Source organism: Archocentrus centrarchus, chromosome 16 (genome assembly GCF_007364275.1).
Source record: "Archocentrus centrarchus isolate MPI-CPG fArcCen1 chromosome 16, fArcCen1, whole genome shotgun sequence".
Lineage (NCBI taxonomy): Eukaryota > Metazoa > Chordata > Actinopteri > Cichliformes > Cichlidae > Archocentrus > Archocentrus centrarchus.
This window is the reverse complement of record NC_044361.1, coordinates 10,307,423-10,333,798: the sequence shown is the minus strand read 5'-3', so window position 1 is coordinate 10,333,798 and position 26,376 is coordinate 10,307,423. Positions and strand designations below refer to the sequence as shown.

At 42.4% G+C, this 26,376-nt stretch overlaps 1 protein-coding gene across 1 annotated transcript in view; it reads left to right on the top strand.

Annotated features, from left to right (window-relative positions):
- The window catches only part of zfpm2a (zinc finger protein, FOG family member 2a), a 116,311-nt gene that overhangs the window by 32,154 nt on the left and 57,781 nt on the right, over positions 1-26,376 (top strand). The window contains exons 3-4 of the mRNA XM_030750874.1: positions 5,806-5,907; positions 22,645-22,769. Of these exons, the coding sequence (XP_030606734.1) occupies positions 5,806-5,907; positions 22,645-22,769 (227 nt within the window). The remainder of the gene's footprint in view (positions 1-5,805; positions 5,908-22,644; positions 22,770-26,376) is intronic.

Sequence of the window (26,376 nt, the reverse complement as noted above, 5' to 3'; positions counted from 1 at the left end):
TCTTCCTTGTCATACACAAGCCTTACTAGTCAGATTTTTTTTTGTATTACTTTGCTATCTAAGCTTACAGTAGCTAAGTCTCCCTTTGCCTTCTAAGACCCAAATGATGTACTATCCAAATGCCTTTTCTCCTTGTGCCAAGTTGTGTGCAATCATCAGGTGTAGCCACTTTCCCATGATCCCTTCCTCAATTAGATCTGTTTAAAACTAATGTCGGAGTGGCTTAAATTTACCCCACTTATGTGAAACTGCCTTGAATTAAACAGGACGCAATCCTGGCGGCATTAAATGGTTTAAGTGTGTTATTCCTCGACTATGTGAGGAAAAAGAGAGCCCCCTTGATTAGCTAAACCCTCTCAAATGTGATGGCGTGCTGTAATTAGCCCTGTGCGGACTTGAACGTGGGTTTTAAAGCAGCCACTCATCCCATGGCCTTTATCTTCTGCTGCTTCCCGGAGAATAAGGTCTCCCGTGTAAGGTTCCTCCACTGAGCAGTGACTCTCTGGTCTTAGCTTAGCCTTGTATCTGTGTAGTCACTCTCTGAAATGGGCTTGTCAGGGGGACCTAAAACCTCCATTAAAAGTTTCAGTCTATAATAGGTATTAAAAAGCTGTAGGAACACAAAGAGGAGTACCAATTTTCATTAACATATGAAGCACTTATTAACTTTGATCAGAGTGCGGTGAAGTAGCAAAGCCGCTTAAAGGCGCAAAGGTCAAGAAGTTGAATGCCACCAAAGACTCAGCCATTTGCCTTACCCTTGCAGAAAAGGGGACTCCCCAGATAAGTGCATGGAGCACCTTGACGTCCCATCTTGGTCTAAAGCTCAGGGACCTCAAAATTGGGTGGTGGTTTGACTCCATGACCTGTTCAGTTAATAGTGTTGTGGCTGTCGTTGGGTTTCGGCGCTTTCATTGATTTGGTTTGTAAGGTGCTATTGGCATCGCACACACACACACACACAAAGGCCTGTTAGCTTAACACCGACAACAGAAATGGCAAGAATGCTTTTAGTATCATCATTTTTTTCAGACAAACAGAAGAAATGATTAGTCCTGCATGAGTGGTTCCTAAGCTTTCTGACTCATGACCCATTTAAACACAGCATTGTCCTTTTGCTGTGCCTCACCATTGGTGGCAGATGTCCTGTATAACAAAAGGAGGGAGTGATTTTATTCTTTTGTTTTTAGAGGTGCAGAAAAAGCACATTATAGAAATGTATAAAAATAAAGGTAAATTTGTATATCAGAAACATCTGTTTGCCACTTTCATCCACTACTTTTAGTAAGTTAATGTCGTATTTTAGATACACAAGGCGGGACCAGCAATTAAAATGCAGTGCTTAAGTATTGATGGAACTATCCAGCTGCAAGTAGTCAGCCAGTTAGTCCCATTTTGACCAGCTACATTATTTAATTGCTTGCATAATGCATCATCATTGTCAGTAATGGCCAGCCCTGAATCATGTGGATATACCATTACAGGTATGAACAGTCCCCTGTCAAAATAATGACTCTGGAAACGAAGCAGCTCGGTGGAATAGTAGCACCCCAGAGAGACTGAACACTGTTTTAATATACATGGCATTTTAGAGGGGGTCTGCCTCCCTTTCAAGACTTTTATGGGGGGGGTGGGGAGCACACACATCTAAAGAAATAACCTTGGCTTTCCTTTGCTATTAAACAAGAATTTTACCTCAAACAACCTCTCCTGCTCGGTCAATTTCACATTTATGGAGCTCTGCTTGTGAAGAGGCCGCAGATGAACACGCTCGCTCCACAGAGGAGATTTATACTCTATTGACACACCTGGCTCCATAATTGTGAGAAAGATACCTTTTTTTATATACGCTGAGTGGCATCTTTTTTTTTTTTACTGAAATTGTGAAATTTCACCTTGCTGTTTTACCCCCTCTTTTATTGTTGGCTATCTGTGAAGTTCAGCACAGGGTGTTGCCACAAGCTGTTCCCTCTGAGTGTTCCAAGTGTTTGTCTGATGACAAATGACTTCCTTACTTTGCACTGACAGTAAATTTACATGTCATTTCATGTGTCTCATTTCCTCGATGTAAAACAGCTTTTCATGAAGTTATATTACATGATTTTTTTTTTTTCCAGCTTGTTTCTGAGGTTGTTGTGGGTGTCAAGATGCATCAAGCGCAGCTAAATGTGAAAATTTGCACTCTTTTCTGCCGTTCTTCTCGAATTGCAGAAACGATGTGGGCAGAAGCGTTCTATCACAGTGGAATTGAAGAGTGAATGCAAAGGACTGAACACAGTAAATAATTTTTTTTTTTTTTTTTTAAAAACACCTTGACCTTTAAAATAACCTCTCGGTGAGTAATTTGACTTGCAGCAGCCACGGGCGTACAGTAACAAGCAGAAAGTGGCAGAATTAATTATTCTTTGTGTGACACAGAAGCAATCAGAATCTCCAGCAACATAGGAGGAAGATCTCCTTGGCTCTTTCACCACAGCTGCCAGTGCCCAGAATGGTAAATGTGGAATTTTAATGCACAGTTGATGCTGGAGAATATGGGGAAATGCTAATTTGTGGTGCGATAAGATGAATCGAGTCATCCCTTTAGCCCCATTTGACTCAGTGGAGGAAATTAATCATTAATGTTTGTTAAGTATGACAATCTAACTGGGCCAGATCTACATGCTCAGAGACTGAGGCAGAGCGAGATAAAGACCCAGGCTGCAGACAGGGAGGAAAACTGCCAGATTCTGTAATGATGGGAATTTATTGGCATTTAAAGAGACAGTGGCAAGGCATTTCACTAATAGCCTCCCTCCATTGGAGTGCTCTGCCTGCCACAAATTGCATGCAATTCAAACCTATTTTTCAGATAGCAGGGAAGTCTTACAGCTATGCTTGACTTTGGTGAAAAAGGTTGCTTCCTAGAATTGACTTTATCTGCTGTGACACAATCTGCATCAACAACCAAATATGCAATATCAACGGACTAGCCCCACCAATGCTGGGGGGACAGCAGGCATACCCCCTAATATTGCATTTTGAAAATCACTGCCAAGCTGCAAATCCAGGGAGAATGTGATGGGTTTAGGAGTGTGGCACTGGGTTAAAGTCATCGAGCCCAGGATTCGGTAACCTATAGAACTGTGCAATCCCACACGAATGCTTAAAAATACTTATACTCCATCTCGCAGAAATTGCAACCTGTCTCAGGACTCAGTGGTCAGGATTAGAGTGCCCTGAGCTCCTTAAAGTCGCACATGAGAGATTGACATTTTCAAGGGCTTCCTTGGCAGAGACAATGCTAAAAGGGAGAGAAAAAGCCAATATGACTTTGTTGCTACCTTGCTCGAGGAATTGTTTGTGTAAATCGCCTATAAGCTTATTGACCTGAATGTGTGGCACGCTGCGTGTGACTGCGATTTGGCTAGAGAGCTGTCCTTTGATAGAGCAGCGATAGAGCTGATTTTAACAGCTCACTGGCTCCTCTTGCATGCCCGCCAACCCAGAACCCAGCAGGCCGCCTCGCCTCCCCAGCCCTCCCCGTCCCTTCTGTTCTCCTCAGCTTTCTCTCACTCAACCTTAAGCATATCCATGTGAGCGCGCAGGGAAGGGAACCTAAGCCAGATGTAAATTATGATCTAGGCGATAATGTAGAGGCTGATCATTGACAATCTGTCCCCTTTGATAAGACTGCAGAGGGTTTCAATTCAAATGATGAAACAAAGCAGAGTCTCTATTACTCAGAGTGGACCCCTGTGAATGAAGTGGAGCACCTCAATCAATCAATTTCCATGTTGTTTAAAATCAGACAAAAAAAAAAAAAAAACGGCTCTCCATATTTCTCTGCATTCCAGGTTTTATCACACTGTACTGTAAGCAAAGGAGTGCTGCTCCGGCACTGCTTCCTCTGCTGCCTTTTTTTTCCCCCTCCTAGTGACATTTGTGCAGGAAACTTCATCAAAGCCCTGTGACATTGTTCCCTGTGAGGTTGCCTGGGCGATTGTGTTTAAAATGCACTGCAAACTGTGTTAGATAGAAGGCAGAAAATCCTTAATCACTGCTTAATTAAGGAATCATCTTGTAGCTTCATTTCCCGGGCTGTAATTAAACACTTCCAATACGTTTCGTTACAGGGCTTAACATGTTCGCCTGAGATCAAGGTAGTGCCTTTAATGTTATCTCGCCCGCTTTTTTCAAACTCCGCTCCATTGGAAGGAACTGTTGATATATGCCTTTGTTATCCTCGTCATAATACGAGCCTAGTATGCTAAAGAGGTTCTCCAGGCCCAACAATAAATAGTGGGGGAATTTAGTTGAGTGGGCTCCGTGATAATATACTGGGAGAGAGGAGGAGCAGTGGGAGAAATTGCCAGCCCAAGCAGACACTTGCATAAGCAAAAGTGGGTCATAATGACCTCATGTACCGTAAGTAGGACATTTCTGCAGACTTCCCTACAGTATCACTTTTTTTTTTTTTTCTTCATACACATCTTCTATTTTAGTGGGAGATAGAAAGCTGACATCCTTTTGGCAATGTTTGCTGCTCTCTTTGAAGTGAGCCACGTCAAAAAAAAAAGCTAAACAAGCATGGTGTGTGTGCTTGATCTGGAGATTAACCCAGCTGAGGATGGCCAGCGCTGGACTGACGTAGTGTGTGTGTGTGTGTGTCCTGTGGCAGTTGTCACTTGAAGGGTGATAACTAAGACTATTTTTCTAGAAACTGTGGGGGTGAAAAGTAGATGCAGGTGTGGTAAACAGCAATTTAGTAACAGTATCTTATATATGGTGATAGGTTTGCTGTATAAGGTATATCCTAATGATATATTGTCCTACCCTGATATATTTGGATTTAAATCTATATACCCTTTCCCCCCCTTTTTCCCTTGTGGTGGAGTGTAGTAATCCACTGTAGCAATCCGGCCCTGTCCTTGACCATTCACTATTGGGTTTAAAACATCAAAGGAATGAAAACGATGTGGTGACAAAAGTGAGAGAAATGTACCTCCACAAACCATCAGCCACCACCACATGCCCCGAGCAGGTTTGCTCTTACCTGCCCGAGTTTGAAGAGGCACCAACCACTGTGTCAGCCACATTGGATTTATTTAGAGCACCACACTTGGGGGCACCTACTAAGCTCTGATTTATGTGCCTATAAACTTTGAGTACAAACTGTGCTTACTGTAGACATGCAAAAATAGATTTTCTTTTACAGTAAGTGCGTCTACAGTAAGAGCTCTCAACGAGCGCTCTCGTCAGTGTTACCGCCGCACTCTCAGAGGCGGAGTCTTTTTAACAAGGTCTTTAAGCACTTACATCCTGGAGAGAGATACCCAAATATCCCTTAGCGTGGTCCGTGTGAGCCTTGGGACTGTAAATCAGCCCTACATCCTATAACACACATTCTAGCTCCCTCCACAATAGATCAAACGGTAATAAATAGCCACCTCTCTCCCACACATTGCTTTCCTTCCTGTTCCATTGGGCTTCCTCCTGTTCCTGCAAGCACTCATGGGAACTCCTTTTTTACATAAAAGTGTGCAGCTGGATGCGGTGAATGCACTTATACAAAACTGTACAGGAAAACACACTTCACATTCACATTCTCAGTGCAAGGGAGAAGTTGTAACACTAAATGATTTTTTTTTTTTGCCGGGGTAATATTCAAAGTCCATAAGAATCTACCCTTTTGAAGGGCAGCACAGTCCATAATGCAACGCTTAATTAAATTACGTGTCTGAACATTAAATTTGGAGAGAGTGCTGTTCACTCGTGTCTTCTGCGCATTGTAGGAGTTAAAGTGCTTTTTTTTCTTTCTTACAGGAGAGGAAGATGGCAATCGAGAGGCAGGAGAGTCGGAGATGGATGGGCAGGGGGAGAAGAGCAGGCATGCTGCCATGGGGCCGGAGGAATGGGATGGTCCAAGTAAGAAAAGCACGAGTATCACTTTACAAGACAGACTCTCGGGGTCATTTGATAAAGTTATTGTTGAGGAACCGAAAGGAACGTGGCATAGTTTGAGGGAAGGTGATAAAAGGGATAAAATATTATGGTTTCTAAAAATGATTGCCATGCATAGTAACTATAGCTGCACGATCGTGAAGTCTGCATGCTCTGCAAGGTACTTCAGGTGCATGTGCAGCTGCCATTCAGCAGACAGTCAATGAAATTACCAACAACTGCTTCCTTAAAGACATTTTCCTTAAAGAACTCAATAATGCAGTGCAGACGCAGCTTTTGAAGAGTTTACAACACATTTTTTATCTTGTTGTGCCCTTTTAGTAAAAGTAACTTCATCAAAATGATGGATAATACATTGAACAAGATAGCTGCATGGCAATTACTGCTCAGCAATAGCCGGCACCCACACTGCTGAACACACAAAATGTGGTTCCTTTTAATGCATAAAATGACCTCAAGAATTTATTGCAGGTACATGCGTTTGGGGGGAGGAAAAAAAAAAAAGGAAAGAGAGAGTGGGAGAAAAAAGTGGATTTGGGCAAGTTGTGCTTGCTAGCTCGAAGCCCCCCGGGGTGTGTATTTTATACTGACAGTGAATCAGTGTTATCGCACCTATCAGATAATGCATTTATCATTAAATTTCACATTTGCATTTAAATCTGGGGAAGGAAATGAGCATTGCTGGCTAAAGATAAGAGCGCTGGGACGACAGTAATAAACCATCACTGTGATCAGTCAGGAGACAGGGCTGAGGGGGTCAGCTCAGAACTATGGGGGCCATGACAAAAAGAAGGCATCACATGCGGGAAAAAAGGGCCCTTTTTTGGCAAGAAATGCTGAGCTTAAAAAATACTGCTTTGAAAAGGAGGGATGGATGTAGCATGACTGGATGTATGACTGACTGTAATTATGCTTTCCCCTTCTACTTAGCCATCAGAATGAGAATTAGAGGCTCAGAAACACACTGCTGGACAGGCAGCGGGAAGGGAGAGGAGGGGGGGGCTTGAAGTAAACTTTCTCTAGCATACAGTGAGGACAGCTGAACTGCAGAGGAAGCGATGTGAGACATGATGCCCATTTCATGTTTTACTAAACCGCAGCATGAGTGCTTCCAACTTATCGGAAGACTCGGACACTGTGCCCCAATCTCTGCTGTATTACTAACTGAAAAATGACACTTAGCACCTGGCTGCACTCAACTTAAGCAAACGAGCTTTTGTGTGCGCTTTGCAGCCGCATCATCGGTTTATAATCAAGCTGTTACCACCTTGTTTTTCTCTATGATATACCTACCAATTAACGAGTGGCTTAGGCCTCCGTGCCCCTCGTGTGTTTTCTCAATGGGCACCATGGAGTAGACCGAAATTAATCTTGGTGCATAATAATGCCATTCACTCTTTCATCATGGCTGCCATGAAAGGTCATTTCCCTTTTTAATTTTTCCCATTGTGCTGGAAAAGTCAGATGGGCATGTTATAATTTGAATAAAGAGGGGAATCAGACAATCAGATAGGAACATTCGAAATGACATGACTTCCTGTTCGAAGCGATTAAAAGCAAATTTATTTAGTTTGAGACTGTCTCCCCTTTAATCTCTTTGTAAATGTTCAGATAGTTGAGCATTCAAAAGTTCTTTGTTATTCTTTGGCTTAAGTTTAAGCAGCTGTGATTATGATCACCAACAGATAATTTTTAATCACTGCACGTGTGCATCTGAATAGGATGTGTAATGGCCATTACATAAAAAGAGAGTGAAGCCTTTTAATGAGGTGGGCTAACTCGGAACATGCCCACCTGCTTTGGTGATTCTATTGAAGCACCTCCATACCATTTCCCTTTTGCTGAGTAACAACAAAAGCCTTTTACAATCTACATCCTGTAATTGAACTTTTTTTTGTCCCTGCATTTCATCTCCACTTTAGTAACTCATGTCAAGTGCTGTCCACGATTGGCCCCAGTTCTCTGATTGTCTTTCTGTCTGGAACAGCAGAGAAGCGTACTGAATGACTCACTATTAATCTGATAGCTGGCTCTTCTCTGTTGTTCAGAGTGCCGGGTCTCTGATGTGGAACACCCAGCGAGTTCCCTTTCTCTCCCCTCATCTCTACAAGTATGTCCTTAAGCAAATCTGCACACTGATCTTCTGTCTCGTGTTCATTTCTCGTCACGGGTGTTTCGCAATCAGCCGCTGATTTGGGAGATAGCGTGTCATGCTATTCTATTCATTTTCATGGACCGGCTGTGATAGGAATCTGACTCCGTCTCTCTCTCGCTCTCATTCTCTCCCACTTGCTCTCCTCTGGGCTAATTGGGAATGGTGTGTGGTAGCTAGCTAACGCCGCTAATGAACTTGTTCTCATCCTTATCTAAATGCTTTCTGGTGTAAACCACACCCCCTTTGGAAAGTCAAGAAAATCCAGGGTTCGTTAAATGTGCTGTAATTGTGATCACTCCAGCTCCAGCTGTAGTGTCTAGTCTGTAAATGCATTTGCTAATGCACTGTTGTACACGATGGGCCACTGAATCAAGAATAAAAGCTAATAAACAGCTGAAGAAGCAGAGGCACATATTCAAGGCTAACATGATGTCGTTTGCCTGTGTAGGCTACGATGATGATGATGAATTCCACAAGGGTTATGAACAGTTTATTGTACTGCCCAAATGTGCATGAATAAAATGTGTACATGCAGTGTGACGTGTCTGCTAGCAGCAGTTTTATTCAGGCTTTCAGGCCCATTGAGAATGTGTGAGTGCTTTTTGTAGTAATACAGTGGAAAGCATATTGATTGTCCACCAATACCTTTGCAGATTGAAGCCTGATGTAAGTCAGCTTGTGAACTGATCGTGATTGATGTTAGCATCTACAGATGGATATGCTCTCATTATAATGCAGTGATAAGTGGCAGCATTAGCAAGAGTTTCAAACCCATGCAGATTTCCCACAAAATACAATGCAGTGCGGCCTTATTGTCTGCCATGTTGGAATTCTGTTTTGCAAACTTCAATGTTGTTTAAGGACATGCTGCCTATTTCACAGATGATGTGTAGCTTACTTTTCATGCAGAATAATTAGTGAAATTGTAAAACAGACTGTCAAAGTCTGGAAAAAAAATAACCCTGATGATACTGTCAGGGTTATCGGAGATTAATTAAAAAGTCTCCGCTACAAAATTTGGATATGGAGTTTTAAAAGGCAGATGCAGCTGCTTAGATTTTGACCTTTTTTTTTTTAAATTTGGCTCATAAACCATACCAAAGTGCAACATTATATTACTGGAATGCCTCAGAGAACATTAGAAGCAGCATTAAACATGCTAGTGTTTTGAATTGAATTAAGCTGATCTAGTGTAGCTGTCAGTTTGCAGCTACTGTAATGTCAACACTCAGTTTCTCCGACTGATTAAACTGGATTTGAAGTAGATGTGACTCATATAGGGTGACATCAACATCTAAGATATCACCCCAAACACACTTAAAATGAGGCACGCAGTAAAGAAGGAGATGCAGAAGGAGCAGACGAGTGTGACAGAGTGGTAACAGAAGTAATGTGATCACCTTGTCCACAAATCTCTTCTCTTGGCTGTCCCTGAGGGCCGGCATGGCCCAGCTTGCTCAGCTGCTGATGCCAGCTGGGCATCAGCCAGGGCGAGGCAGGGGTCAGCTGAAGGAGTGGCCATCTGAGAATCTACCTGACGGTGGGACACAGACGGAGCACAAGCACATACACACACACACACACACACACCGCCCTGAAAAACGATATCCATTTATATCCACCCCCTTCTTTCCCCTTTCAAGACATCAAACATGCACACGCTGAAAACGCAGCTTCACTCAGATGTAAAAAGTCTCGAGTCTCATTTTTGACTCCAGCCAACCTAGAACGGTCTGTGGCCAATCCATCTTCCTCCAGTCTCCAAAGGAAAAAAAAACAAAAAAAAACAATAACCATTTCAGGTTTAATGCACATATGTCATGCTAGGAGAATTGGAGGACCAGATGGCCACGATATTGTGGCAGGTGCCTCAACAAATGTTTGCGATTGCCCGTGCTGCTATTTATATCGTGGTGAAACACAGACATGCAAATATTTGCAAAAGGACAGTGGGCCCTTTTTGTCAGGAGTCAAAGTGATCATGAAAATAAACAGATGGGATGAAACCTTTTGGGCGTCAGTTGCGTGAACTTCGACATTCCCTTGGTTCATCTAAAGAAAGTTAGCAGAAAAATTGAAAAGTGATAAAATGAAGGTGAACGCCGTAACAGTTATATCTAGACAGTTAATCTAATCAACAGTTCTCGAAGCAGATCTTTGCATTTTAGTTGCTGAATCTTTTCAGCATTTAGCCCCAGCTGAACTGAAAGTAAACCCAAACTAAGTAGTACTTAAAAGTACAAATAGGCTAAAAAAAAAAAAAACTTTTAAATTCTTGCACAGCAACAGTCCATTTTAGCACAGTTCAGTCAGGTTGCTCTCAGTAAACAAGGCATTTTCTAACTCGACACCAAAGTCCATTATAAAGTCAGGGTGTCGTCAAGGAAGGAGGGGCGAGCCGAAATGAGGGAGAGAGACAAACGGAGCACCCAGATGCAGATTAGGCTGCAGAAGATGAGGGTGTAAAAGGGATTTAATGGTAGGATGGATTAGAGAAATCCTTGTAACAATGTTAAATAATTATGGTTCCAGCCGAGATCAAAGCGCCATTGATTGAACCCCTCAAGCCTTCAGCACACAGAGTCTTGGAAAGCAAAGATTGGTAAACTAGTGCTCAGACCACTCCGGCTGCTCCAGTTAAATTGGATTGGAAATATTAGGATATAGATGAATCCTTCAGGAGGCTTTCGCAAAGCTTTTGTCACCGGAAATGTAGCTTGGGAACGGTATGAAAGGTTTGATAGTGTACTGTCTCGACAGAATCATAAGACGAGGGTGTCGCAGCTGTCTCCACTGATACCTAAGCGTTTTAAGTAGACTTATAGACACACTTGACTGTTATATCAGCAAACTGAAAACTTTCAGCGCAGGCTTTCATTCAAGGTTTTATTTTTTTTTCCCCCCCTTGCTTCGTCTTGTAATCAAGAAATTTGGACGTGCATCATGGCAATTCTCCCGCAGAAAAGGGAGGTTTTATCTCGCTCCTCCAGGGGTTTATTCAAAGTCTTCTGACAAGTCTCACAAAACATGAATGACACTGAGATTGCTGATACTGATGATGAAAGTCCATCATCAGCTTCTCTGTGAGTTCAGGGCCCTGAGTGATGTAAAATTAAATTGCAATCAAAGTGCTGTGTGTAAACATTGTCTGCCTTTTTTTTTTTTCCAAATGCATTTATTGCTTAAGAGATTGTTGATGAAGGCTTTGTACTGTATGCATCACCTGTGTGCAGAGAAAACACCCTCCCCCCTACCACGCACGCACTCACAAATTCACAATGCGTGATTAGAACGATGAAATATGCAACAAGAGATTAGACAAATCACTGTACTCCTATGCTGCATCGACTTGATGCAAATTTAGTCACTGATCCTCTATACTAAGAGGCTTTATGGAGGAACTTCATGGCTGTTAGTTATATAATCTAAAACAGGGCAAAATGCAATCACTGTTCTTATCATGTGCGGGAGATGTCATTATGTTCGGTTCTAGTTTTGTGTGGATACGCTGGATGTGGCACACTGAGAATGCCTTAATAAGATCATTTACTTCCAAGCGTTTTGTCCACATATCAGCCGCATTTTGCATCCACTTCCAGTTTAATCTGAACTGCTGCTACTTCCTATGAAAAAGTCCAAATAATAGCGTGAAAAAATATTAGTCATTGCTAAATATGAGCGTCCCGACGGGCGATTGGTGGTGCTGTTTCTACCCCCGGGGATTCAATACCCATTGCGCCTTTCTCTGGCTCTCTGAATGTGTTTGTTCTGCGATGGTTACCCTCCCAGGCGCTGTGGCTGCGCACGTTTTTGCAAGAGGTCTCATTGTAATTGGCTGAATATTTGATGTGTGTATTTAGCATTAACATGGAGACGCTGGTGCAAGTTGTGCTAGGGAATGTAATGCTGGGTAAACTCTGGATTGCTCAACTGAAACTTCCTCAAATGTGGAATTCGCCGTTTTCATTTGGCCTTTTTTAAACAAAACTTTTATTTGAGCGACTTTGGTTTGTAGTTATTTTTTCATGCATGAATTTGCTTTTTGCAAAATCTGGCTGCCGGTGCTTCAGATTGTGTGTAATTTCTTAAGCGTGTGTGCAATTTCACTTCGGTGTCCTCACAGAACTATTTGGCCGCAGGAATTTACCCAATCCCATCCAAGCTGCATCTAACCCATCAAGCCCAGCCCCCTACTCTCACTGTCCCTACTCTAACACACATACTCATGTACAGCCTTCACACTGGTAGGTATTGATATCACAGCAATACCACCGACTGTGAAGGCCTCCCATTGGTGATGAACAGCTGGGCCCAGCGTGGCCCACTGGTCACGCCAATTCCACCATCCTTTTTTTTTGTCTCTTTAGAGGTGGTGGTGGTAGGGGTGGGGGGGTGGGACCCGCTTGTCAAGTGAATTAAAATACGAAATAATAGTAATAATAATGATACTGAAAAGTTAATAAAAAATGGCATGTTCCTCCCTGATTGTGCGAGTGTTGTGGTATTCAATTATGCAATTTTCATTGGCATATTAATCATCTTTTCAACAAACAAGCCGCCGTTAATTAAAGCAAAGCATGGATAAAGACGTGTTGCCGGATCATCACTCCGTTTATCACCGCGCGCAGACCCGCAGTTAAGTAAATTCAGGCTGTGAGATGAATTTCAATGGTCCCCCTGTTTCTTCCTCTCTGTTTTTCTCTGTGTGTGTGTAGCTAACCATTTATTTATGTGCTGGAGGTGGGGTTAGTGACGTTTCGTGTCAGTGTGTGTGGGAAATTGATTTTTTTTTTTTTTTTTTAAAGATCATCAAATAACCACTAGTTGTGAAGGAGTTTAATTGTTTAATGCAGGTCTTGAATTCATGTAGCTTGGGTTTTTTTGTTTTTTTTTTTTAAATCTTGTTCCCTTTTTTCTGTTCAGAGTTCAATGTAAAATTCCTTTTGATTAAGTCCAGCACTGCTCAGATTAGTTAAACCGACACAAGGTGAATGCATTTAGATTTTTCTTTTATTCTCAGTGTCCACACTGAGTGTATAGAGGAGTCCAGTGGAATTATATGACATCTTGGTATACACAGGACAGCTTCGCCCATTCTTCTTGTCTCTTTTTCTCTGGCTTTCTGTGCCGCCTCTGTACCTTGCTCATTGGTGGGAGGGGATGGAGATTATTCAGGATCTAGTAAGATATGGGCTTCTCTCTAATCATAGCTCACTGCCTCTACTGTCATTCAGTCACTAAATAGAAGTGGGGAGAATGTCTTGGTGATGGGAGCAGCCAGACAGTCATGCAAGCACTTGAGTTCCGCCAGCAGAAAAGGAACTCGAAGCATCTGTAGACATGTCGCTTGTCCCTGTCCCTCATTGTGGAGCAACTTTATCAGCGCCAGCCGCTCACCCACTTGCTAAACTGGAGGGCCAGTCGCCTCTTAACTTAAACATAAGATCTTTGTGGTTTGAAGCACTCGGCTGCTCTGCGCCCCAATGTGGATCTGAAAGGCAAACACGACTCCTGTGTCGCCGTCACCCATCACAAAATCACACCACATGGAAAACTTGTTTGTGCTGTGCTAGCTCGAATCTAAATGCACTCAAACAGACTGTTGCACTGGAGCAAGATCCTCCCCCCCGACCCCAAAAGAAAAAAAGGAGAGGTGATGGAGAGAGAAAGAGAGAGGGAGGGAGGGAGACAGGGAGGGAGAGAGATGGAGAAAGAGGAGGTGGAAGAGAGAGAGAGAGAGGGGGAGAGAAAAGTCAAAAACCTCCACATAACAATGCCGGAGAAAAATCAGAACATTTTCCACCGAAAGATGGGCCATTTCCAAATCCTTGTGCCCTATCAGACAAATTAAAGTAAATCAAGCATGAAATGAAGCAGAAGAGCCCGGAGATAAGGCTCCTTTAAGTCGTTTACAGATTAGGACAGAGAGAGAGAGAGGGAGAGGGAGAGAGGTGCATCTGGTCTCTGGCAGTGAAGGAGGCTAGTTTCTCATTTCACAATAGCAGCCTGTGTATAGGATTACTCTCCCCTGTCACCGACATGAGGAGCAGTGGGGGAACAGGCGTCCACAAAATGTGTCTAAATATGTCCCCTCAGAAATATTTTCGAAACCAAAAACCTCTCAGTGTTGGCCAGATGTGACATGCGATAAGCAGCCGTGTTACACGCGGCGTTCGACCCGGCGCATCATTCTGATTTGTTTGTTATTTCGGTCGCCTCTTCACCTTTTCTTTTGCTCAAGTGGCTTCATCACTGCGCGGCTTAAAAATTCAAATGTATTCAGGATTGGCTGAGCGCCGTCACGTGACTGTACGGCTGTCAGCTCCTATGCGCATGTTAAGCACGCCTCGGATCAGGTCGTGGGGAGGTGGGAAGAGGAGGATGCGGTGGTGGAGGTGGGTGGGTGGGTGGTGGGGCATTGAACAAATGATATTCACAAAATGTGATTTTGTTTTTAATGTCGCATCGCTCTGTAAACTGGGTTGTTTAATATGTGCGTCGTACTTCTATTTTCTGTTTTACATCAACAGATTAATTGCTGTTTTATTTTAGTACTCGCAAATAATCAAAACATAATTATGGAGCTAGTTGTTCATGGAGGAATGATATTTTACAGTGTTCACACAGACACAGGCAGGCACACACACACACATACAATCACTCACTACCACCCCATTCATGCATGCACACAAATGCAAAGAGGAGCTACCCCTCCCCACACCTCCTAACACACACGAACACACACACACTCAGACAAACACACATCTCCGCCCTCACGCACACATGCTCACTTCCACACACCCACACGAGGCAAGGGTGCACTGCTCTTTGATGCCGCCCGTCGAGCTCTCGCTGGATTTTGTTTCACTCCTTTCGTGTATCTTTTCTGGGAGTGATGAGAGGTGGGCTCGGCTCCACCGCGCAGCCCGCTCCGAGAGAGCCGAAAAGCTGGCCCCCGTCGCCGGGTAGCTGCTCTCCAAAGCCGCGACCTTGACCTTCCCGGCCCAAGTCTTAGGTTTAGCTCCTTTATCGCACTATCTCCAGGCATTTAAAAATACTCCTGAAACTCAATGATTTAACCCGCTTTTACGCTGTTCACATCAAAACTGGATGAAAAAAAGCTTAATCCATCTTATCTGTTGACTGTCAAACTGCTCCGGCTAAAACCTACTCACAAAAGACAACTAGGTCACCCAGGAAAAAAACAGAATTCCCTGTTACTCAGGGGAAGTTGCAGCCTGGTAATTGACTTGGGAGGAGATTCAGGAGTACTTTAAAAATAGTATCCTTCTGAATTAACTGCAGAACATCAAGGAGCCAGCAATATTTACTTGTTTTCCTTGCTAAAAAAGTTGTTTGTTTAAATACTTCTTTGCACAGCCATCATTTTTAAAGCAATCTCTACCTATAGTTATGGAAAAATATAACCCTTTTTTTTCACACTTTTTGACAAGACTGAACTAGCAGAATGGCATCTTTCTTTTGCAGCTAAAATCTCGTTATCCTTCTGTCTCAAGTGCATGCATTCCCTTTGCACATACAATCAATTACTCATCCATCCTGACACACTCAGGTAGAGTAATGTCCTTTTGATGGTTCTGAAATTTTAAAGGAAAGCATTTAAAATAATCAGATTCCAGCAGGAGTGGTGTGTGTCCTCTAGATGTTGTCGGCGATATGGCGGTATCTCTGCGTGAGGACAGTCATTCTTTAAGTTTTGCTGTCTCGCTTTACATGCTATCAATAGAAATTGCCGTGCTTCTCTAAAGATGGATGTCTCAGAGATTGTTGTCAGCCAGCCTCCTGCTAACTTCGCCTGGCTTTTGATGAGACGGTGTGCTTGACAGCTGGTATATTTCAATTGTTCAATGACACCAAACACTAGTCTCTGTGTTGATAATGTACTGCAGGACTGAAACTTTTCTGTGTGAGTGTGTGCACACATGCAGGCATACTTTTTCTAAACTTTCCCCTCTTCTTTATTGTTTTAATTACTGCACTTTAAAAAAAATTTCTAAAATCTTGAATATGAAAAGACCCTTAGTCCTGGATCCCTACATGAACACTACATGTCTGTGCGATATACCCATAAAGGCTATAAATGCAATTTGCTAACTAAGCTAATGCTAGGTCTGCTTTTTACATCCAGCCTATGGTCAGCTTCCATCTACTGCCAATTATCTCAGGGTACTATGAAGACTTGGGGAGGGGGGGTCTATATTGGAAAAGTATTAAAAGAAATCCTAGAGCAGCTGGCTAGGTTTTACGTGGCTTTCCATCGTTATGATAGGCTAAGCTAACTGGATGCGAGCTATAGTCATTCATTTAGAGTAATCTGAAAACAGTTGGCACACGTTTTACTTTACTTTAACCCTAAATGAAAACAAGTTATTTTTTATGTGAGCTTTCCTTGTGTACTACAAAGTAACAATCAATAATATCCATAAGCAGTTTGTGGTCTCCACAGTTAACTGCCGGGTACAGTTAAAACAGTAGCATAGTACAGTTAAAACACTTTCCCATAGTGCTGTAAAGCTGCCTAAGCAATTCACTGCAAATGCAAATACCTTTTAAAAAAATGACAAGTCAACAAAAATATAGAATTTCAATTAATTTTATTTTTTTGAGCAACAAAAAAAAAGCTGATAATTTGTAAAATACTGAACTGCAATTAAAAATGGAGAAATATTTAATTATATTTCAATTCATTATTTATTTTTTCTATTGAGTAATATTTAAAAGTTATTCATTCGAAGAGCAATTGCAGACAGCAGTAATAACACTGGGGGCTACAACCACATAACAGTGGCCTACTAAACCATTAAAAAAGCAATAATTCATTCACCGACTCGCTCTTTCAGTCACTTCAGTCATTCACAGTGGTGGCGCATGCAGTTGTGCATTCTACACTAGTGCAACCACATGCATGACTTTTAACCAGCAATGTGAAACCATTCAACTAAACATTATGCATCACAACTGGATTCTACTGTGGGGTGCAAATGAGAAATTGCGTCTCACCCTGCACATTTCTCTTAGTTGTCCAATAACCTTGAGTGACAGTAGGTCATGACATATGTCAGTCTTCAGAGCACAGAGAGAATATTACAGTGATCCAAGTTCAGTTTAACAGTGATACAAGCACAAAGAACAATTCAGTGTGAAACAGACATGGTGACGCGGAACACCTTACTCAGACGCTCACCTACTTCAAATTTTCTAAAGAGGACGATAATGCGCATGTGCAGAGCAGAAATAACAGTTCTGGCTTGTTGCACATGTAAAATTATTTGAGGTGATTCAACTGTCCCTCTGTACTCAGTCTACCCTATAAGGCAAGAAAGTAAGAAAGCAAAATGAATCTTTTTCTAAAATGCTCTCTTTAATATTAAACAAACACCCATAATTACAGCTGTCTTTTTTTAAAGCAGTACCTTGTGGGCATTGTTGCATCTATCAACAAATAGAGGCCCGGAGACTTCCATCCAAATGACCTCCACAGCCTCCCACAGCCCCCCCCCCAGCCCCTGCTCAGCTTGTGTGGAGTGTCACAGCTAAAATGCCCTAATCCCTTTGGCTTGTTTAACTCTTTCCCCTCAAGCCATTTACTGCCTGAAAACAAGCCTGACCTGAAGGGGTGAATCCCCCATACTACTACTACTACAACCCCCCCCCCCCCCCCCCCCCCCCCCCCCCCCAGTGCCCCCTCCCTCTTTGGCCAAACTCATGTGGTTGCCTGGAAACTTGCTCCCTAGCAAGCGTTCTCCCCGGGTCCTCCCCGCTGTTCAGTGCCAAGCGCAGCCACATCTAGGAAGGGTTAGGGTGGGCTGGGAGGGGTAGAGGTGGGTGAGGTGAGGGTGAGGAGTGGGGGAAGCGAGGTGGTGCTGTTGGTGGTGGGGGGTCCGCAGTTGTATTAACACAAGCGCCTTTCTCAAAGATAATAACGTGGGCTGTGAGTTATAAATGATGCATTTTGCTCACTTGGACCTGATAATAGGGTTTGGGTAGGAGGGGGAGAAAGTTCGCTGCTCTCTTATCAAAGCTCTGTGACATTTCTCCTTCAGCTGTAAAATTTCATATCACATATCTGCTTTAAAGATGTGGCACCTTTTGTTGAACTGATACACTGCATTCCATTTCACCCAATATGCCTCTCTCATGGTGTATTAATTTATAGCCCATTTGCTGGCTCTATAGCATGGCCTATCAGTGGAGATGACTGGGATTCAGTGGGACATCTGTGAATTGCCACGCACAGGTTATTGAACTTTGAACAGCAGTCATTTGTTTGCTTTGATTCAAAGGCGCTGTTTGATATCAAGAAGGATCGCCTGCTGTGCGGCGCTCAAGCACAGTTTCCCTCTTGTTTCGACTCTGCCGTTCTTAGTTTTTCCTTCAACATCTGCCTTTACTGTTAATATACTCACCCTAACTGGATAAAGGTGATGCAAACCACAAACTGGGGTGGTTATTTTAGCGCTGCGGACAATTTCTTTTCCTTGAAGTAAGTTGGTTCTTTGAACTAGTTAGGGTAGTAAAATTCACATGAAAAATACCTCGAGCTGATCCAGTTCTTTAACAAATGTTAATATACGGCAGCGAGATGATGATGTCATTTGTCATGTCTGACCGTTAGCGGAGGGCTCACTCCGGGCCAGAAATTATATTAAGAAAATTCAGATCTGCACTTCGTGTGAATTAATTGAGACATTTGCACTGAAATGTGAATTGATCATTGAATTTTAAAGTGTGGCGTGGACGAACATTTAATTGTAGTCTTGAATTACAGACAGATGACAAATTAAAGGAAAAAAAACCAAAACACTGCATGCCACTAGAACAGCTTTATCAGCCTTGGCAGTGATTCCTCGAGTCTGTGTAACAGTCTGCAACTCTTATTAAGGAGTTCATATTTGTCTAGTTATTTTAGTATTTTCATGATGATAACATAGAATACTGTTGGTCCAAAATCCCCCACTGGTGATCTTTGATTTACATCATTTTCATCAAACCATCCAGTAACCCCCATTCTGGCCTATAGATGGGTCCATTTTTATCCTGTAAGTGACCACTCCCATCTGGGCAGAAATGCATAAAAGTGATCAATAAAAAACACGTTTGGATTGAATTTTAGAGCCAATCAGAGGGGACAAGTGGGCCTAAACCACACTAGGGGAAATGCTCCTTTAATTTGTAACTCAAACCATTGTCAAATTTAGTACAAAAGACTTCTTTTAAACACATGGAACTCACAAAACAAACAAAAAGAACAGTTGCACAGTTATTTAAAAATTTATCATATGCGCATTTTTGACACAACATCAGCATCGACATTATTTCATATTTAATGTAACGGTTATTGTCAGCACAGGTTTATCGTGACACCCCTAGTGCAGCCATATAAAACACAGTGTTGGTTTTGAATGTATTAACCGCTGTGAACCTCGTATAGCTTTAATAAAGATCTGTAACAAGCTAATACAGAATGTAATGCAAATGTGAAATTGTCAGGTAGTGGAATAAGATCATTTTCCCAACATAATGGGAAATTTTAAAAAAAGGGAATTACATGTTAAGGGATTGTTGAAAAGAGTTTCATTATATCTAATAACATTATTCAAAAGTAGAAAGTGGTAGTTCACCTCTGTCTGTCAATGGTCCACACCCATTTATTCTTCAAATCATAGCTGGCTGGCATCCTGCCACTGAGAAACTCATTAGCATTCAGCCGTATACCAGAGGAGGGAGAGAGACGAGGTTCCCTATTTCCTCGCGCCGTAACAGAAAAGAGAGACGGGACACACATGCACACATTAAAAAAAAAAAACAACTAAAAAAAACTAAAAACTAAACAGATGCCAGCGTGGAGCATCTTGGGTGCTATCTGAGGAAGATCTCTCCACACAAAGGGACATTCATTGGTCTGCCAAGTATCTGTGGAGTGCAGGAACAAACCCTAGAGTCTAGCGACAGATGATGATCTTATCGAGGGAGGGGTGGGGGGTAGGTGGGGTTTTTTTTTGGGGGGTGGGGTGGGGGGGTGGGGGTGGGATAAAGGTTGTGGTGAGGTTTTGGTTGGGATTCAGAGAAGGGGGTACGGCTCTTGAGCCACATCATGAGCTAATGTTTTGCCAAGTGTGTGGCATTTGAGAATTGGATGATGAGGAAAACACAGAAGAGAGAACACAGGCGCTGGGTTTGTTAAATCTCCTAATAGCCCATTATGAGCTTTCCTCTTAGTTCAGTCTGCCGCTTGCAGTTTGACGGGTTAAACAGTGTGACTTCTGTATTTGTTCTAAATTTATTTGTAATGAGTATAGGTAATAGAGTTGGGATTTGGGGGCTCGTAAGAAATTGAATTATCACTGTGACATAAAGAGTTTTTGCAACCGTAATTACAAAAGTTGTCAGTAGCTAGCAGTTGATGACAGAACACATCTGTCAGTATTTTATTTTGGGTTTTTTTTTTGTTTTGTTTTGTTTTGTTTTTTCTTTGCAACATTCGTAAACCTGTAAATGCTCATAGAGAACATGCAGACAGTCCATGAAGGGGACTCATTATTCATCCACGGGTGTTTTTGTGGAGATCTTCCACTAGTATCTGCAACAGATGTGACAAGCCATCTGTGAGCCAAGGTCCTCAGGCAACATTTGGTGTGAGATGCACACAACTGGCACCTAAACATGGTGGACCACAAACCGCACAAATTGAATCGTACCCTCTTTACCCCTCCTCCTTCTCACACCTACACTACCCGTTACCCCCTTTTTATTCCAATCCCACCCACCCACCCACCCAGAGAAGAGAAATAGAAGGAGAAAGGAATCAGACTTGTTGGCTGGGGATGGTTTGAGCTGTGTGTCAAGCGGGGCTAAACAGGAACTTGCATCCAAGCGGTTAAAGGCCGTGGGTCTTATCTGAGGACAAACAGAATGCATCAAGCGGTGGCTGTTGCTCTCAGTGATGACGACCAGCTGTGCACCAATGTTTAATTATTTCTCTGTAATGAGCTTACCCACCTTCCACTGCAGCACCAGGAGGACAGCATGCAACAGCAGGAACAAGGGAGGGGGGGCAGAGGATACAGAGGGAGGGTAAGAATGAGATAATGCTGCCCAGATTATCTTGCTTTTTAGGTCTGTTTCAAAACTATGAAATAGACCTTAGACCATCTGTTTGAAACTTAGAGGTTTGGTCTGGGAAGTGAATTTTAATTAGGGGTGACATTTAGCTTGTAATTGTCACAGGTGTGACTGCTATTGATGAGTATATGATCAGCAAGGTGTCATTTGTCGTGGGTAGTAACACGAGCCTGATGTTTCGATCATGTTTATGCATGCAAAGCGTCACATAAGCACACATTTCCATACGAGCCTAACAGTCGAGCACAATAGCCTGCCACTGATACATGGTTGATATTTACAGAGTAGAACAGGGCTGAATAGGTCATTATACCACATACACATCGTAAAGTTCACTGATCACTTCAACCCATTCATCATGAACCAAATGCCCTGAATACCTTCTAGCCTCGTGTGTTAACAAACAGGTTATGAGACACAGTGTTAACGACACGTGTAGAGTTTTGTTTGTATATTAATAATGTGCATTATAATCGTTTGTCTGGATAGACTAATTTATATTTACCAGTTTTTTTTTTTTTTTTATGCTGATGGCCTGAAGCTGACCTGGATCTCGCACCTCCCAAAGGTCACCCGGTCTTATTTAAAGAAGTTCTCAAACATGACTCACCCCTGATAAGAGCATTATTTGAACTGCTCGTGCCCATGGAGACTATAAAGCCAGACCAAACGTTGCTACAGAGCTTTGAATCCAACAACACTCCTCAGAATTGTCAAGGCAACTAGTGGGAAATGTACAATTAATAGCTGCATACTTTCCCTTTGCGACACACACACATACACGTGCACGCACACACACATACACACACACACACACACACACACACGCACACACACACACAGGGAAACATCCTCCTCTGTAAACTGTGTCACAGCCTGCCATGAGTTTTATCATAACTGTTTGATTAATCACATCCCGAAAATGTACACTGAATCTAAGAGATGAGATAGCTGGGGGTGTTAGGGAGGTGAGCACCGGTAGTGCTAACAGTGCTATCCAGTTCCACTGTTAATTAACTGAAGATCTGCACAGCACTAACAAGGGTCCTGCCTTCCTGGAACAACAGAAATAGGGCTGCCACTAGCTGCTCTCACCAGCCAGTGAGCCTGCACTGTCTCTCAGAGATTATCTCAACACAAGACACCTTTCAAGTAGGGTTAGCGTGCCATGTCTCTGAGGAACACCATCAGATGGATGCTCACTTGATTTGCTTATCCAGTTTGAAGCTGCTTGGATTTTAACCTTCACTGTTTACTGGGGTTTTTGGGTGGGGGAGTAATAGGATCGCACATGTAGGTTTAAACAAAAATGACAATGAATGAACATAGCTGTGACTTGATGTGGATGTTGTGCGCTATAGAGCATTACGGCTGACTGCTCTGGGCTCTGGTTGTGTTTTTAGGAGAGCTGGACGCGTTCCTTAAAGATGGCGAGCGTCGGATCCACAGCCGGCAGCAGCTTCCTTTGGGAACAACATGGGGACCCTTCGAGGGGAAGATTGAGATGAGCACTGACAACCCTGCACTGGTACGTTCTTGTTTTGGCCGACTACTGTAAAATTTTAAACATTTAACGTGAGTGAAGAAACTCTGAGCAGAACTTACTAAAATTATAGTCCGAGCTATAGTATGAAATAAAAGTGTGTTTTAAGAAGTGAAATGAAGATTAAGTGTCAGTTAAGTAAATGGGATCGGGAACACTGTTCCAGAGATTTAACAGAAAACAGTGAGTCACAACTTGAATGTCTTAACACTTCAGGAATCTTTGTGTGCTTTTCTTTAAAGGGGGAAATAACATTACGACAATCAAAAAGTGATGCAATAAAGGCGTTGTGGCATTTACACTGAATTATTAACCAATCATTGGTTGAAGCTGATGAAAGCAAGACTGTCAAATTAAATATGGGACACTTGTTAAATCAATACTTTTAGCTACATACTAGATTTTGCTGCAGATTGTGAATCTGTTGAGGTCCAAGATTCTAGCAGAGCACTGATTCAGTCAGGACACAAAGTCAAGCTCAGCTGTAATGGAGGCAGCAGTTGATCTGCAAGCCGCTTTGCAACCATAGACAGTATAAAAGATGGACACAGCTATCGTGACATCACCAGGTGGTTTCTGAAGTTCAGCTGTAACAACTGTGAAACCTCTTGCTCATTGGCTAAATACTTGTGACTGACATGTTGTTGTAAGTTCTTAACTAACTGCCCCCAAAGGAATTCTTCACTGCTTTGCAGACTCTCCTTAGAAAATCCCATGGCTGTTTCTCCTTTTTGAAACATGGTTTGACCAAAACTTATAAAATAGATTATCCAAAACGAGTGACTCAGCAGCAAAGTGTTTGCAGAGGTCAAGAAAGAACTCTCTTTGCAACCACTGCTATCACCATTTGGTACTTTCACATAGAACACAGGTTTAAGGCACTTCTGCGTTAGCCTTATTTTTGTGACCTGTCAGTGTTTGCAACCCACCTCCTCTTGTCACTGCCCGCTCCCACTTTCCACTTATGTGGAACAAAGAACACAGTATGTTGTCAGATATAAATGATTTTGCAGATTTTTTTGATGTAATTATTTTGACTATAGTCATGCTTACTGAAATAATAATTGTGTTTCCTGTCCAGATTAGACTAAAGAAAACTGTGTGCCTATTCTTTTAAAAAAGATTTTTAAATAACTGTTGAATTGAGTGCAGCACAGCATATTTTATAGGCTCACTGGACCATTTAAAATGAGGCTTGCTTTGTGATGTATTATTATTAGTTTAACTAAAAAGACAAAGGAAGTTGTGCTGTAGACTAAAAATAGACGCATGTTCCATCACTGGCAACACACATATCATCATAAGCAGCTCCCTTCTGAGCAGTGATGTGGCCATTAATACATATTACTGCAATTTAGCTGTTATTTACAACTTATAACATTATTTGTTGTTACTTGTTTGCACAAAAAGCTTTTTTTTTTTTTTTTTTTTTTTAACTGTTATGTCATGATTAAACTTAGATCACTACATTTAGTCGAACTTTGCTATTAGTAGCCATGGAAACATGATCACTAGAACGTTCTACATCTAAAGCCCATATTAATGGCATCTCCCCTGACATTCAAACCTACTGAGGTGACTCTTTTGGGATCCAATTGGCCCCCAACGAAAGCCTTTGAAGTGCATCTGTTTTACCCATTTAATCTGCATATTTTATGACAAAACATTTTAATTGGTGGATTCGGCGCTCGGGCCAGGCTTCAACCGAGTGACGTCACAATCCATTATGTTTGATGTTGCCCTGCACACAGCAGCTTTATATATCTCTTGTTTCAAAGATCCCAGCAGAGGCTTGTGTTGACCTGCTGCTCTGGTGGAGGGACAAGCCCTCCATGGGTTTGATATTCCATTCTGCATTTGGATTAATTAAGAAATTCCTATTAAAGTCATAACCAGCCTTACATTCATCCTGTTTAAAAGAAGGAAAAAAAAAAAAACATAAGAATAAGTCCAGGAGGATTTCGGACTCAGAGGCCATCCCCTCCATTCTCTGAGATTCCTTAACGCATAACTTTATTAAATCATTTTCTGAACAGTTTTGACTGCTTTCTAAGCTCCCCTCATGGTTTTGAAGTCATCAGTGGCTTTAAATAACTCAGGCTGTATTATAGCCATGAAATATGGCTTCTCTCAGGGTAAAGCCAGTTATCCTTGGGCGGAAAAGTGATTTGACAGAGTAACACCTCAAGTTGCCTTCCAAAGTAACACGCTCCGTATATTTCTCGTGGAACTGCTGCATGAATTTTCCTGAAAGGCATCCAAAACTCAACCTTCAACTGTCCCTCAAATGACCCCCCCAGACTCACCGAGTAACGTCGCACAATGCGTCGCCTTGAATTGTTTGCTACTTGAGTGTTTCCAGGAGATAAAAACTTCACACATTCATCACACTAGCTGCTGAACAAGATGCACAAACTGATTGTTGCTCTTGGCTAGAATGAGAAGTTCTTAACTAACTGCCCTCTGAGGAATTCATCCCTGCTTTACAGACCCTCCTTCGGTTTTCTTTCTTTCTTTTTTTTTTTAAAACCGAGCAGGTGCTGGTCATCACCTGTAATAGGCTGTGGAGGGGTTACAGAATATGCCAAACCTCTATCGCAATTAAAAGCAGAGGAAAAAGCTCTTGCACATTGCCTTTAAGGATCTCGTGTGTGTCTATTCTCATGGGGGCCCTTTCAATGCTTTGCTACTTGCCCTCCTCCTCTGCTAAGTTTCATCTCTCAAATGGGGTACTGGCTGTTAGCAGCTTCTCACTATCTCTCATTAAAGGCTAGGTCAACCCAGATGGCACGTTTTGTTTTACCAAGCCTCCTTTTAGGGTTCAGTGTAACTTTTTACTTTGTCTTTTTAGACGCTGAATAAGCCAGAAACTCAAAAATGGTTGAATCTTGCACATCGCAAGGGAGTCGTCTCATTTACAGCAGGCATAAGTTTATTTCTTTACTTTTAATTCAAGCTTACATTTATCGAGCTGCTGTCTTGTTAAGCATGCAGCCTTTGGACGCGTTCCTGATGCGGTGCTGCATTTATCTCAGTTATTTCAGTGGGAGGCAGGGGAGTTGTGCAAATCTTAAAACACTGACACATCTAGACAGGATCAAATCTCTGATGCCTCACCTGGAGTGAGAAAAGTTGAAATAACAAATGTAAGTGTGAGGAGAGAAAGAAGAAGAAGGAGAAATGGGCTAGTTTTGATGCATGTCAGGGTGGCCAGTGCTGCAAAGCAGGGTCAGAAGGGGGGTAGAAAGCGTTTGAGGTAGAAATAAAGGCTTATTGCTTCGTGGGTCTCTCCCTCACCTAGAAGCCACTCTCAGTCATTCTTATGAAGTGTGACCTCCACAGACTATTAAATCTCCTTTTACTCTCTTAGATTTTTTGAAACCATAGAGGTGAATGAATTACCCAAAGGCAGTCAGGTATGTGGCAGGAGTGACTCCTCTCTCAGGCTTGAAACACACGACCTGCTGGTGAGATATTGATAGAGCCACTCTCAAAAATCAAACATATTTTATTCCTCCATCCAGACACGTCATTTAAGGTACGACTTTTTTAGAGGTCAAGCTATTTTTGTCGAGCCGCCACGTGTGCTGGG